Here is a 15,954-nt window from a genome sequence, read left to right on the forward strand (position 1 = left end):
CCCGGATACAGTGAATCACAGAAAGGTGACACACTCCTGTATGTGCAGTTCTTGCATTGCTATATTATAGGAGCTCACAATCCAGAGATTCTGTTCACTCTTTATAAAGGACAATGGAAATATGGCCTCCAAGTGACGATCAAAAATGAAATAATTACTATGTAGGCTTACATGTGTAATTATGCTAATTTGAGTGCCATCTTTAAACAGCTTCAGTATGTTGTTAAACGATATGACATGATAAATATTAAAATATGATATAAAGATCACATAAAAAAAATATGCAAAGTAGGCCCTTTATAAGATTTGATACACATGGAAAAAATAAGAATGTGGCAATAGACAAGTTCACCTGCAAATATACCCTGTGGTAGTTAAGGTGAAACAACTTCCAGAGCAAATATTTCAGTTTTGGCCATCTTACTGACCCTTGTCCTTTAGCCAGTGGCTCACCTGAAGTCCTCATCGTCCGGATCCCTTAACTCCCCTGCTGCTCTCTGGGGCTGCAAGTTCCCAGACCCTGTCCCAGCAGACTCAGCAGAGGAAGGGAGAGCTCTGTCAGGCTGTGTCCTGGGTGGTTTGGCTTCAGGGACTGTCTGAGCCCCTCTTGCAGGCTGTGATCCCCCCGAGCTGGGTGGAGGGACTGAGGGTTTCCCGGCTGGTTCACCAGGATTCGGACTCTGGGCGGATGGCTGAGCAACTCCTGAATTAGCCAGCCTCGGAGCTCCAGGACCCCGCAGTGTTGGATCCCCTGATCCCACAGGCCGAGGTCTACTGGATCCCACAGAACCAGGTCCCCCAGGTACTGTGGGCCGGGGTCGACTGGACTGCACAGGCCCTGGCGGTTTGGGGACTGGGTCACTGGATGCCACTGGTTTTGACCCGCTAGATTTATCTGGCTCTGGTTCTCCAGAGCCCCTCACTTGGGTTGCACCTGGTCTGCAGGGTTCTGCTTGCTGGGATCCAGGGACTCCCTCTGTTGCCACAGCTGGGGAGAGTCGTCTGGATTTCTCTGACCCCTCTGCCCCAATGGGTTTGGGTTCCTTTAGTTGATGTGGAGCAGCGGGCCCCTGCATGGGGGATGCCCTGGGTTCAGCGGCTGGCACTACTCTATTCGATCGCCCTGGTGGGGAGACACGTGGTCCCTGCTTTCTTAGGTCCTGCTGCGCTGGATTCATCTTCCAGCCTGAAGAAAGAGATAAAGAAAATCAAACAAGAGAATAGAAGGCCCTGAAGAAAAGATGGGTAGGGATGTGCAGAACATTGACCTTTGCAATGAAAAATTCCATTTGCCAGCTTGTAGAACAGCACCTCATCACTAAAGCTTATGGAAGGTGTCCTTACATTCAGGCAATCAAAACAAGTGGCGTGGAAAATCAAGACAACCTAAAGTACAGTAAATCTATTTATACATCTACACTTTTGATTGTTTATCCAAAACAGTAGTTTTTGTAGTGCCCTTAGTATCCAGAAGCAAAAGTGACATTGTGATAACTTACAAACATATACAGATATATTAAACAGTATAATATATTTGGCTAAAATGATTTTTTTTATTTCAAATGTGAATGTGAATTTTGAAGCCTGAAAACATCCCACAAGTCTTCCACAGGTTAACATTCTTTATAAAATACACATCTAGTCACATGAGATCCCATTGGGTCCTACTATAAACTGGTTGGGTAGCTGTAGTCTCAAGAAATGTGGCAGCAAATAGATAAAAAAAAAAAATGGGTAGGGTTTAAAATGCAGATACGGAAGGAAACTGCAGAGTCTGAAATGAGGATGTTGTCAGCGATCTGCTTCAGTCTAACCCTCAGAAATGTATAAAACTCATCTCAAATCCATCTGTCTTACAATATCATTTGTATAGTTAAGTGATTGGGATCTGAACTGAAAATACAACACAGGTTTCTGATATCTCATATAGAATATCAATAATTGAATTATGTTAGGAGGTTGTAAAAATACAATCATTTTAATAGATATAATGTAATGTAGGTGGCATACTATGTAGCATGGCAGGGAAAAGGTTAAGGGTGAGAGAATGCAAGAAAAAGGGATTTGAATGAGAGTGCGTAATAGGTAGTAATCTGTGAAAGATAAAGAAATCAGGGGGTGAAATCTGAAAGAGGTAGCGAGGGAAGGGAATGGATGTGAATGGTAGGGGGCTAGATAGGGAGGTGCTGAGCTCAGTACACAAACACAGCGGTAATTATCAGTCAGGCAGACAGCAGTACACTGCACTGCATCGAGATGTCATTTCAATGCGAGCCCTTGCTATCACAGGCTGATGGCTGCCGTACAGACAGCATTGTCTTATAATAGAACAGAGGACCCCGGTGATCACAGCGGGAAGGGCGGGCGTCAGTGTGTCACGCTCACAGTAACTATGATCCACCGCTGTGTTACAAGAGACTGGATTTCTTCACTATGACTTTATTCACTGCTGGAATGATCCCCAGCTCAGTAAAGCTGATGCACAGAGGAATGCAAAATGAGATGAGAGAGGCATCTTCCACAACTCAAGGATTGACTAGTTTGATGTTTTGAGTTATTATACAACCAGAACTTGCTAAAGGCTGGTTTCACAGACCCAGTAATTTTGGACTACCATGAAATTGCCTTGGGTAAAGTAGTTCACAATTAGTGCTAACCACAGTGTGTGAAGCCAACTGCAATAATTGTACTCCCAACCATATCATTTTAATTTCCACCTTAGGAAGATTAAATCGCCTCCCACTCCAGGAAACTGTAGGGTCAGAGACTGTTCAAACATCTTCTGTTGCCTCGTTTAAATGCACATATCTAGTCAGATTCAAGTTACCTATTTGATGAAACGAATCTCAAACCCTATTTATTTGACATGTAAACCAGTTTAGAGCTGGAATCCATGCTGGGTGTTTAAGCTCATAGATTCAGAAGCATTGATTGCTCAGAACCCCACTGGGTTTGGCATGTAGACATTTGTTGAGAGGTTCAAAACAATCAGTTTAAAAAGGATTGATTCCTTGTGCATGTAAACATAGTATGTGTTTTAAAATAATGGGGAATATCTTTCACATTGGTGAAGACAGGACTCAAATCAGCACATGAAATCAACTGCCAGAGTTTAAATACAGGTGTGGCTTTTACTGAGCAGTGCAATTGTTCATTTTTGAAAAGGGAGTAGAGTATACGTGGCACTGAACATCTATCTGATAGTGTGTTATTATCACTCAGGTCCAATACAGAAATTCCTTAGTACCTCTAGGGTGCATTGCTGTGGATTTGGAAGGGTGTCAGATAAGCTCTGCTGTTGTCATAGATATAAAAATTGATTATATAACTATATTTAAAAATGCTACTGTGATAGGGGGTGTGGGTTACCTGCTGACAGACAGGAAGGATGACATCGACACACCGCTCAGGATTTATTTACAGAAACAAAAGAAAACCATGTGACGCTACCAGCAATGGTACCGCCCGGGGGACATACAACAAAATGAAAAGGCAAAACAAAACTAAGAAACAATGGCCTGTTAACACGCAAGCGCTACTCCGCTGTAAAGGAGGCTCCACTGACACACCTGTATACTTTCACATGGGATTTAAAATCCATAAACCAATCCTTGTTCCTGATAATTCAAACCACGACCCCGGTTCCTATAGCTTTTCAGCAGCCTCAAGGTGTGTCAGCTGATCCCTTTTATCACAAGACGCTCTTCTGGGACACGTCCACCTGCTGGTTAGGGGTAGGCAACTGGCCAGTCACCAGCTGCCTTTCCCTGCAACCAAACTGACTAACTCTGTACAAAAAACAATCACGACCCCTTTCCCCCGAATGAACAAAACAAAACCACACTTTCTCTCATGGGCAGGGCCACAGCTATTAAAAAAAAAAAAAAACAATGTCTGTACATTTCAGTTATTCTTTTAATGGTAAATTGTGTGGTGGTTTGGTGATGTAGACTACATTCCTTATGGAAAATACCAGAAGATGCCTTTGCTGAGCTAGGTACAAACCCACGTCTGGTGCATTAACCCACTGCCTCCTTCAGATCTGCATGTCCTTGAAGAAACACCTACAAGTCTATTCTTAGAGCAGGAATGCTTGCATAACAGCGTGGAGTGCTGAGGGTACAGCCGGAGCTGGCTGCTGGCCAAACACAGATACGATCTTTGTGTACAGTACCTTCCTTTTGGGTCATTATTGTGCTAGAGCACGGAGTAAAGAGTGATCTAAATGTTAGGTCGTGTAACTCAATGTCTGTCCTTCTCAGAGTCTAGCCAATACTTTCCAACGAAAAACATTTGAATAACAAAACAGCTCTTCTCTCGAATTAGCTGAGCAAAAATCTCCACGGCACAGAAAACAAAGGTTACGTATTAAGAGGGTTTATACAACGCTCAAGGTCGTTTCAGCCAATCGGAGAAGGGTTTAGACAAAGCTCAAGGTTGTTTCAGCCAATCAGAGAGCAGCCATAAATGTAGTATCCAGCATCAGCACAAACTCAACCCAAACCATGTAATATATATATAAATATAGCTGAAAGAAACAACTCAGTTGCAGAGAGGAGCACTGCATCCTAGTTCTGAGCAGTTTCTTGCAGCTAAAATGATTTTATTCCTCTGTGGACATTTTTCTTTGTCTTTGCTTCAAAACAGGACCGTGCATGTGTACCCTCTGATTACAATCACACATACAGTTAAACAGCTAAAACTTCAAGATAAACTGAGAATTGCTGAGAACTGGGAAGTAGAAGCTCGAGATAGAGTCTTCACAAGCAAGCGCTAAGATTTTTTATCAACCGACCGCATACTGCAGAGACACATTTTAGAGGATGTTCAAGGTTATTATTGTGCACAGCTAAAACCGAGCTTATTGAGGCAAAATAGAAGATTTCAACATTAAAATCCTGGTCATTGTTTAAACACAGGTGAAGGCATTAGCCCAAACTCTACTGTTTAAAGTTATTGATGGGAAAAGCTTTCATATGATTATGATATACTCAATGTCCTAAAAAAGGTCCTTTGCATGATTCATCACAGCTGGACACGTGGCTCTCTAGATATAAGCACAAGGGTGACACACAGGCATACGGACGACCGCCTCCCCCGTCTCTCCATTACCAGGTATCACCAGGGCGCTTGTACAGGAACTTCACAAAGAGAGACAGGACGAGCTGTCCGCTGTTGCACTGTGAGTCACTGTGTTATTTTATTGCAGTTTGGCAGAGATAGGGCAGTTTGGTCCATGGCTCCCTGCATTCCAGCCATGTGAGAATGTGGCTGCAATGGAGGAGACTGGCCCAGTGACTGGTTGGCCATTTAATGAATACATTACAAATCACAAGAGCACTTCTGTTAATTAAACTTCAGTGTACTAGATCTAATCCGACTGATTGATATGATAAGCCCTATATTTTCAATTAAAGTTTTGATTAGCTTTACAAACTAAAAGTACAAACTAAAAGACAAATACTGTATATATATACTGCATATATATATATATATATATATGGTATTTATGCCATGTTATGTAATGTAAGATGATGAGGGATGAAAGACTACCACTTTAAAATACAACGATGACTTCAGGAGGTTTTTTCTTGGCAAATATAGAAATAATTTCTCAATCCACCTTTCCAAACCACCTACAGTATACTCCAGTCTTTAATTAACTTTAATGACCAAACAAGAAATACAAGTAATATAATTGAAGGTCTTTAAATTCTGTCATGCATGGCGACCTCATATGTCTTTGTTGGAGACATGAAAAACGCAAATGCATGATGACCTCATTTGAGGATGCCATTTTTCCCCAAATAAAGCAATGGCATTTTTTTTAATTTTCAATGAAAAATATATTTATTATGTGTCCAAAACGACACTTCTTTCAGCTATTTTCAATATGTCAGGCATGAAAGGGTTAAACATGGCTTTGTAACACTGAATGCTTTGAAAATATCTCATACTGACAAAATATAGCTTGTTTGTTATCTCTTCAGTGAAAAAACTGCACAGATTTGATCAAGCAGCAAGGAACACTTGTAAGGGCTGCATTAGGATAGCGGGGCCCTTTCTCTGCATGACATAGCACATTGCTTTGCAAACAAATGCAGTTCAACTGTTCATGTTTTGCTGTAAATCCATAAACTGCAACAAAAAGGCTGGAGACTTGAAGAGCGTATTTTGCCTGAGGTAGCTGGAAATCTTTCACATGAAGAGGCAGGAACTGAAACATCAAAATAAAGGTTAAGTGCAATACTGTGAAGAACAGCACTTCATTAAAACGGTAGATAATATTATGCAAAGCTTAAGCATAAGTGGTGAATCAGTGAAATTGTCCACCATTTTGAATGCAGTTAGGCAATTAGCTGATATTCTTTCAAAATGCCATTGACAGTGTCCACTACTTCTTAATAATTAACCATGTTAGTATTTACAGTGTAACTGCCTTTCACAAAAGGAGCTTTTGACTACTATAGTTATTAGTCTCTTTGAGTAATTCACTGTTCTCTCTGTGTTATTATCGACTAATCTACAGTATTCAGCTGGATTCGAAAATTAAACAATTTAAAGATTAAAGGTTGGAATTATTGTAAATGTTAAACATCAAGGGTCGAAATTATAGAAATGGTTTAATATCACCCAAGGGCTGTATGTATTATCGAATTGAATTAGACACTATTTCGCATTCATATCACCTTCATAAAGGCTACATGACATTGCATAAATATGCACAGAATCCTCCTCTAGAATCACTTTGAAACCAAATGTTATTGAAAATTCAGTTTTGAGTCCATTTCTGTGTCATGTAGTCATTCATACTTTTACAGTACTCATTGAGATCTAAATTAATAATATAATTTTAGCAGCATTATAGTCACATATGTCAGTGCTGGATGTTTTCAGAGCATGTCCCTGTATCAGGGAATCCACATGGACTGCATCAATCAATCCTATTCGGTGGCTGATGCAATCTAGGGGGGGTCACCAGTGCAGTAAAATGCTCCAAAAATCCAAAAATGGTTTCCCCAGGAGGGAGAGATTGATCAAATCAACCTCTTATAGTTTTGGAGGTTTTCGGTATTTGGATAAAACTTTCTGTATTGGATGATATATTTGTTACGTTTTGTTAGGGAGTTTGAAAATCATATTCTGCTACATACAAGCGTTTCACATTAAAGTACATGCTGGCAAAATATCACCTCATTCCACCTTTTTATGTTACGTCCTCAATATTGGCACAGTTCATAATGGCTCTGCACAAAATAATAAACTTAAATATCACTGAATCCTTTCAGCATGAATAATCCTTTAAAAAACAAATGAATGATTAGTGGTAATTTTGATCATTTCAGGGGGTGTAAATTCACACATTTGATGCCAGTTCTTTGACGTTTCTAAAATCCATGAAATGTTAAGTACTGCTTTCCCACGCTGTCTCAAAGCACTCTATGAAGGTTGGCTTAGACATCCCAAAGCAATTGAAATGGAGGCTGCAAGCCAGCTGTACACATCAATAACAAGCATGTTTGAAACACACCTCCTCCGCCACTGCTGTTAATACAAAATGACAGCTGTGGATCAAACGTCAGCAGGATGCTAGGAGGGCATAATACAAGATTGGTGAAGATTGATGCAAAATCAATGCAGGCAGACCGGTGGACAGACACGATCGGGGTCCCCATTTTTTGTGTGACAGATGCTGCCAAAAATCCCCAAATCTGATTCTCTCACTACTTTGTGTGAAAGAATGTCTTAATAAGGTTTCATTACAATGGACAGGTTCCACCTCCTATCCCCATGTTCAGATACTCCAGAGCTTGTGTTAAAGAATGTCTTTATCGAGGCGGATCTCTAGATATTTGTAAAAGTCTAAAGTGTGACATACGTACATACAGGCTCCTCCGCTATATCCCTGTAACCAGTAACCAATGTCAAAATATAAAAATATATTGTAAAAGGGGCAATCAGAAATGTAATTACAAATTCACTATATATGAGCTTTAACCCTTTGCTTACTGTCAACAACTATGGATGGTCCAAAGATGCAGATGTTTCCAATAGGGTCATTCCAGCTCAAGAGGACCAAATTCTGAAATTCTGGAGAGATGTGTTCTGGAATTCTGGAGAGATGTATATATATATATATACATTTCAAGCAATCCCCTTTGGTCCACATCATACTTCAGCTGGAATGGAATAAACAGCATTGCATTTTATTGTCCATGAAAACTGAAAGTAAAGAACCTGGATCCCTTGCAGCAGATGCAGAAAGGAAGCAGTGTGGCAATACCAGTCATCACTCACACAGCTGTGGTTTGGATTTCCTGGAGAGATAATGACTACTAAGTGGTTAGACAGCCAGCAAGGCGAAACAACGTGGTTCAGATATCATGTTCTCTGAAGCCTGCCTCCACGAAGCAGCTGCTAAAATCCTCATATCCTTAATGTCCTTTGGTTCACTGTGGGGAGGAGGATGACGATGTAAACTACATAAACAAATACTGCGCTTGAAGGTACAGAGAATATCAGCCAGTTTAATTCAAGAGCTTAATGGCATGAGCTATGAGGACCGGTTGGAAGAATGAAATCTCCTCAGTTTAGAAAACAAGGAGGAATTTGTTTCAATGGTCACACATGATACAGATAAAGCTGACCCTCATCGCTGCTTCAAACTCTGCAAGACGAGAGAGCACAAACGTTCAGAATGGCAGGTAGGGAACTAGACATGCACTGAATGGTATACTGGGGAAATACAATCCATTAGCTGGGTTTAAAGCAGAGGTGCAACTAGAAACCAATTTCCTACTTGAATATCATATAGGTCATAATCGAGAATTACTGACGCATTGAGAGAACTTGCAGTCGTTAAGCATGAGGCGAGACTCTTCACAAAATACAACTGAAAACAACATGTGCACATGATTAACATTATTATACAGAGTAATATATCAACTGAGGAAACTTTAAGTTGCATGCTGTAGAAGCCACTAACCTTGCTAATGGCAACTTGGTAGCCCTGCTAAGGATAGTAGTTTATCCAGCATGCAGCCCTTTATTATTACAAAATAAGAAGACAACAGACCCCTCATGGATGAATGACTGTTCTAGATTACATGAGACTCAATAAATACTACCATTTTTTTTAAGACGAGTAATCTTCCTCATTAATAACATGCTGCAGCCTGACAGTTGGCTAGGTGGCTCAGGCAGTAAATTCACTAGCTTCATGATGACCCTGGAGACCTGGGTTCAAATCTGGCTCAGGTCACACATGAAATGAGTTTTAGCAGCTCAACTCTAATACCCCAATTGACATTAGATCACAAAACCATCAGGTAATTTGTCATTTATAAACAAGGGAACAACAGTGTTTCAACAGAATCGGTGCCTGCATGTCCTAGAGTGTTTTAAAAACATCCAGGAAATACTGTTTAATGCTCAACCTGCAATCTATTAATTTTCACGACCATATCAATCCAGTCCACTGCAGTAACCTGTACAATGCCATACTTTATAACACAGGGATGAAACATCCATGACAGGCGGGGGGGCTTCAGTAGAAAGCTTCACGGTACATTATTCTGCCGTAGCAAAGGTTACAGTGAACTCCACGCTTCGGTAGACACACATCTTTCAATGGCAGGGTGCATGGCTGGATTTTTGCAGTAAGGTAGAGAACAAGGAAATCAGAATTCCTTTTCAGAATACATCTGTGACAGTTCTGCACCATTTACAACTGCAGTATCCCATAAAACAGGTTATATTCAATACTAAATTACTAAATTCTCTGCAAGACTCATTGATATCTTCATTCAAATATATACTTTATTATTATTTTATAATGTGTTTATTTAGCAGACGCCTTTATCCAAGGCGACTTACAGAGACTAGAGTGTGTGTGAACTATGCATCAGCTGCAGAGTCACTTACAATTACGTCTCACCCGAAAGACGGAGCACAAGAAGGTTAAGTGCCTTGCTCAGGGTCACACAATGAGTCAGTGGCTGAGGTGGGATTTGAACCGGGACCTCCTGGTTACAAGCCCTTTTCTTTAACCACTGGACCACACAGCCTCCTACCATTGGACCACACAGCCTATTATACAATGAAGCGCTAGGAAAATGTACCAAAAGTGTGTGCTGTGTCAATCCTCTCATCTGAATAGAACAGAGGCTGAACTGAACCATGCTATTGTAGTTTTGAATTTATTTCCATAGCTCTGGTAAAGAATAACAAAGCTATTCAAATCAATAATGTCCAGTGGCATTTGGCACAACTCTGAAGATTTCTCCAGTGTAAACATAAAATGGCAATGCTGCAAAGTGACATTTCACTTCAGGCAACATAAAAGACTGTAATTTGAGTTCTGGTTTCCTATTTATAGCTTATTTAATCAGCAGGTTTTCTGAGTTGCAGTTAAGAGGTTAGAGTCTGGCTGGGAGCTGGGAGCTATAACACTTTATCTAACACAGTCATGGATAAGATGAGAATTATAACCAATCCCTTTGGCATACCTGGCTGTTCTTTACAATGCTTACCCATGCTTTACCATGCTTTCACCGTACTTAATTACACTTTGCTATGCGTTTACTATGGGAAACGTTTACAAGGGCAGCATCAGAATTTTCAATACCAGAGCTCTCTTATAAAACACAGCTGGCACTTTTTATTGGCCATCTGGGGTCAATTCAATTGATCCAAATGTTGATGGATCTAAATATCACCACTGTATAGATCACAGTTGGCCCTTCCATTCCAGGCCTGTTCTAAATCGTTTAATCAAATGAATGAAACGATAAAGTAGTTCATTATTTCATTTGCCCTGTTAAACCCTGATCTGAATGGCCCTCCAGGACCAGATCATTAAACTGTGTCCCTCTAGTCAAACATCTAACAGTGCTTCTCCTTAGTGTACTTCTGTCTGTAAAAACACGCACAGGGCCCAGAGGGTACTATTCCAATTATCTGAAGGATGGTGGTAATCAGAGCTGCTACCCTTTAGATTAATTAAAGAGACCCCTTGGTGTGTTGGATGCTGGAGTTTGTCTGTGTCTGTATCTGAATAACCGGGAGCTTAAAAAAACAACATGGCCATTTTGCTGCCTTCAAACACCTTGAAGGACACCACTCACCCAGAGCTGCCATCCTGCGTGCCCTTGTGATTAACGTTATCTATGAAAGCTGTGCCTGTGGTGAATGGGGGCCGCATTAAGTACAGATGAACCCGCTTTATATCGTGATAACGTGCAGGCATAATTTGTGATATAAAGCGGGTCATGGTATAAACCGGGTTTCAAGTTTGCCTTTGACAGCACATTACCAGTGCGAGAGAAAAAAGAAAAGAAAACTAACGATGAATTACAGAGCAGTCATTCTTTACATTTAAACAAATGCATATAGACTCCAGGACAAATACGTTTTGTATCATTAACTGGGACGAAACAGTTTGTGTCATTATCTAAAAAAGGCATGAATTGTAGACTGATGACAGCTATCAATTAGGGGTTCCATTTGGTGGTTTTTTATTATTTTTTTTGTATGTTAAAAAAGAAAAAATGGTGACGTTGGTGTTTTGTAACTGAACTGTATCCCGTTAAGACCGCCCACGCAGCATTTGACAGGCTGCACAAAATGCCAGTTTAGCAGCTGAGATGATTATTGGTTGTTAGTTACGATGGAAATTACTTCTATCATCACAAAACGTGACGATAAGCGGGTTTGTGAGATGATATTAAGAGAGGTAATTTCTCAAAAAACCTATGGTGCACGGCGAGTGGTTTCGAAAAATCGTGATAAAAACCGGGACATGATATTATGCGATGTGACATAAAACGGGTTCATCTGTAGTTAAAGCAATAGCACACCGTAGGTGTGGCGAACAGCGCCCTCTATGGCACCTGCTGGTAGTTCTAGAAGCTAGTTGCCTTTATGGTGGCTTCATTTGTATCTTTAGCCCTTTAACTCTTACCGTGGATCTTTCATAGTGTTGACCTTTTTTATGTGAAATGTTTTCAGTCAGAAGAATATTTACTTATGAGTAACATCATCAATAAAAACACAAGAATGAAGAAAGGCCAATTCTTCTGAGCAAAATTCTGACTTAAAGTTAACCAGTGAGCAACACCACCTGCCATATCTTGTTAAAAAACTAAAGATCACATGCATTTAAACTAAAACCGTATTTAAATGCATCTAGTCAGGAAGAGTTAAACAAGACCATGTACTCATTCATATCCTTTTTCATTGACTCCCAGTTTCCAGTAAGTCATTTGGAATCCCACTCCCTCCTAAGACCATCAGACATCTACATGCCCCCCTCCCGTCATCTCAGACCAACCCTGTACTATACCCCTTTATTGTAAAAAATATATTCATAATTAGAGGAAGCATCATGTGAAACATGAACGCGTCACACAGTCGCCCGTTACAGAGAGGGAACTCGCCTTACCTTTCTTTTCCAGCACGCTATTATATGATGTTATTCCGCTGGGCGGTTTGACTTACAGGAAGGACACGGTGCAGCCCTTGTTAGCACTGGAATTCACCGGGCTGTGGTTCTGTCAGTAACCTGCCAAATGAAGTTCAATTAAAGCAGCAGGTGATGGTGCCAGAGACATTAACTGGACAGAGCTGCAGTGCTTCCGTAGTGTGCAAGTCTAAAGACTCGGGGTCCTTAACGTGACTGTACAAAGAGAAGCGTCGATTTGAGCAACTCCCATCTGCTATCCGCTTGATCCATAATACCACGTTAATATGTCTGTTCCTGATAGTGGGGTCGATCTTGTGCGTGTGGAGCTATTTGGAAAAGAAGCACACACGGCATGGAAGACTAATCTATGAGAGCCGCCTCGCTGTCTTCAGAGCCTGTACACTGCATCTGCATGTAGTATTATACAAATTAGGCATGTATCTCTCGATCTGTTTCCATGCTGGTGCTGCCTGCCTGTATCGGGTTAATGCCTGTGACCCATCAGAATTAAAAAGTCCCTTAAAGTCGGGTTGTTCCTGCTTGCAGAACTGTGTACAGCGGTTAGGTCCTGCTTTAATTTTTTGTTTAATATGTCAGCAATGTTCAGTTGGTTAATCCCGCCAGTGAATTGTCCATGTTGGTATTACAGTGCTAACCGCCCATGGGTAATGCACCTCCTTTTCAAGCGCTTCTGCTGTTTTTCCCCCTCGATTCTAGGTAATAACAGACTGCCACCGCTGGGACCCGTTTACACAAATAAATTCTGGTGTCCGTGAAGGCTGTCAATGACGTCCGCTGCGTTGCAATTGCTGAATCACCTCGGAGACGTTTCTGTAAATACAGTACGTGAGAGCGTCTTTCTTTTCTATTGGGGAAAAACGCAGTCGTATGCTACTACCGTATCTACAAAATGATCATTGCACTGAGCGGTAGTGCTTAAGTGCTGCTGCCAGTGTGTGTGCGTGTGTGTGTGCGTGTGTGTGTGTGCGCGCGTGTGCGGGGGGTAGGTTGGGTAGTCCAATATATTACGGAAGACGGGGACGAAGCTGCTCCGCTCAAGTGTTTTCAGATAAACGAAAGGTGTCATGCCTAATGGGCCCTTGTTCTGTCACCCAGCACACTTGAGTCGGTTTCCTGGAAGGAAACACCACGGTACGTGGTAACCTGATGCGAGCTCTCGCTGCTCCCACAGGGATTTAAAGGGACGAGTCTCAACAGTGCCATGGATGCACGAATCGAAGCAGGCGGATGACGTGTTTTTATCTTATTGAAAAGGCAACACAAAAAGCACAGCATACTTGCTACTGTAAACCGCTACATGCAGGCCTTAAAGATTACAAGTCATCGAATCAGAAAGCATTGGCGCGACTCTATATTAAGAACACTGTACTCAATAGCCGACAGCGTCCATAATTCCAGTAGCAATAGTGCGGCTCGTATTTACTTTGTACTAGAATGGTATTCTAGTACAAATTACTATGTACTGGATAATAGGCTCCAGTCATAGTGATGACTATCTGTGGTGCATCAGATGAGAGTGGAGAGGGGGATTATACACTCCCAGAACAACGTACCTCGTTTTACATAGGCCAGTGCAACGCAAGTATTACACCAGTCAGTGTTACTGTTAGCAAGTGCATTGTTTTAAAGAGACAGATCCGTATGTACTTCAAATCTACACAAAAAAACAAATGACAAAGCACGCACAAACAACTCAGTAATATATTTGATAGAATATTATACAGATCGCCTAAAACAATGTGTGGACGTATACGAATCTCTTGGTTTCTCATTTAGAACTTAAAAAAAAAAACACTTCATCATATTGTGCAGATTTTCTTCGGTTACACAACATTACACAACAAAGCCCCACCCCTGCCTCCTGGACAGTGCCTAATGACTGAGCCTTTATTAGTTTCCGGGGTGTGGCTCTCGTCAAGTAATGTTTCGTGACGTTTTTTTAAATTTTTTTAAAGTACAGTACACTTAAATACACATTACAGCACTTGGCATTGAGAAGCGGCACATATTTGTTGTGTCTAAAGAATATTGTGCATGAACGTAATTGTGTACTGCTGAATGATTTTTTTTTTTAAAGTTTTACCAGAGTGAATCAATGTGACCCAGCTGAACACACACAGGAGACCTTTAAAGGCGGGTTCTCAATTGCTTTTCAAAGTGAGATCTCCAAGGATCTAAATGTGGGGATTGAACAAACAATACACAGTGTTCACAGCACACGCACACACACACACACACACACACACACACACACACACACACACACACACACACACACACACACACACACACACACACACAGCAGCTCACACTAACTAGCTTCTGAGCAATCATTATACCAGGACCATAAACCACACTAAGATTACCTTGACGACACCACAGGGACTTTTCCTACAAACCATGTGACTTCCTGTGCAGCGGTCCTCCGATTGCCACTCTCCCATGTAAAATTGATGAAACTTGACATTGGCATAGCTTGCTCTCATGCGGACAGCACTATTTTGCTTACATTATTCCTGTAGATCTGCATCATTGATATACAAATACACCATTCATTTTAAATGAATTAATAGTTTAGCAGTGTAGTTGTTGTGCACAAGTTGGGGGATATCATTTACCAGTCTTCTCAACAGATCACTTTCAACTTCTAAATAGCTTCATTTCACCAACCTCTTCTATCCAGCGATACTGCATTGGATTCAGGACTGCTTCCAATCCAGTGTTTAAATATTGTATGTATTGCATGCTACTCAGGGGAATAATATTGCAATTAGCTTTACTACACTTTGATATGCTTTTACGAAGGTACACTTTTAGAAGAAAGCAGCCTTTTTCTTGTCATTTGTCATTTTAAAATCTACATTAGGTTCTCAAGCAGTTTATTTCTCATTTTATAAAATTACCATTTTATTATTTCAAATAATACATCCTTTGTAATATGCCCAACTATCACCTATCATTCACTTTTAAGCAGAGCCTTCAGATAATGCTCTGTAAGCCTGATATCTCTAATTAACTGTTGTCTAAATTGCTATTTCAGGTTTTTCACGCTATATCTTATTTGTATAATTCTGCTTGACACACACATCCACAATGTTTAGAATTCACATCCTAGCCTTTTATTTAATGTATTATGCCTGTATTTAATGTATTTACATTGTTTTTTTTACTGTTGTCTTTAATCTACTATACCCTGTATTTCAATGTATTTAATGTATTATGCATTGTTCCTTACTATCTTGTAAAGCGCTTTGTCATGGTGGTCCACTATGAAAGGCGCTATATAAAATAAATATTGATTGATTGATAAACAAATAGAATTCTGCTGCAATATAAGTTCTTCGTAGAGTCTTAAAAAAGGAAAGAATTTCTACTGAAGTAAATGAGAACAGATGACATAACAAAAACAAGCACACGTTGCTGTATTTGCGTAGATAGCCTGCACACACTGTTCTCTTCTAACCACTGTG

At 40.6% G+C, this 15,954-nt stretch overlaps 1 protein-coding gene across 1 annotated transcript; it reads right to left on the bottom strand.

Moving 5' to 3' along the window:
* Nucleotides 1–297: 297 nt before the first annotated feature.
* Nucleotides 298–13,484, bottom strand: LOC131736680 (basic proline-rich protein-like). The gene is made up of 2 exons (XM_059021939.1): nucleotides 12,443–13,484; nucleotides 298–1,186 (listed from the first exon to the last, which is right to left on the bottom strand). The coding sequence occupies exon 2, from the start codon at nucleotides 1,176–1,178 to the stop codon at nucleotides 450–452; it is 729 nt and encodes a 242-aa protein (XP_058877922.1). The 5' UTR covers nucleotides 1,179–1,186; nucleotides 12,443–13,484; the 3' UTR covers nucleotides 298–449.
* Between the last annotated feature and the right edge of the window lie 2,470 nt (nucleotides 13,485–15,954).

Source organism: Acipenser ruthenus, unplaced genomic scaffold, assembly GCF_902713425.1.
Source record: "Acipenser ruthenus unplaced genomic scaffold, fAciRut3.2 maternal haplotype, whole genome shotgun sequence".
Classification (NCBI taxonomy): domain Eukaryota; kingdom Metazoa; phylum Chordata; class Actinopteri; order Acipenseriformes; family Acipenseridae; genus Acipenser; species Acipenser ruthenus.

Excerpts from the sequence above, each read along its gene's own strand:
- LOC131736680 (XM_059021939.1), bottom strand. The coding sequence starts at position 1,178 with ATGAATCCAGCGCAGCAGGACCTAAGAAAGCAGGGACCACGTGTCTCC.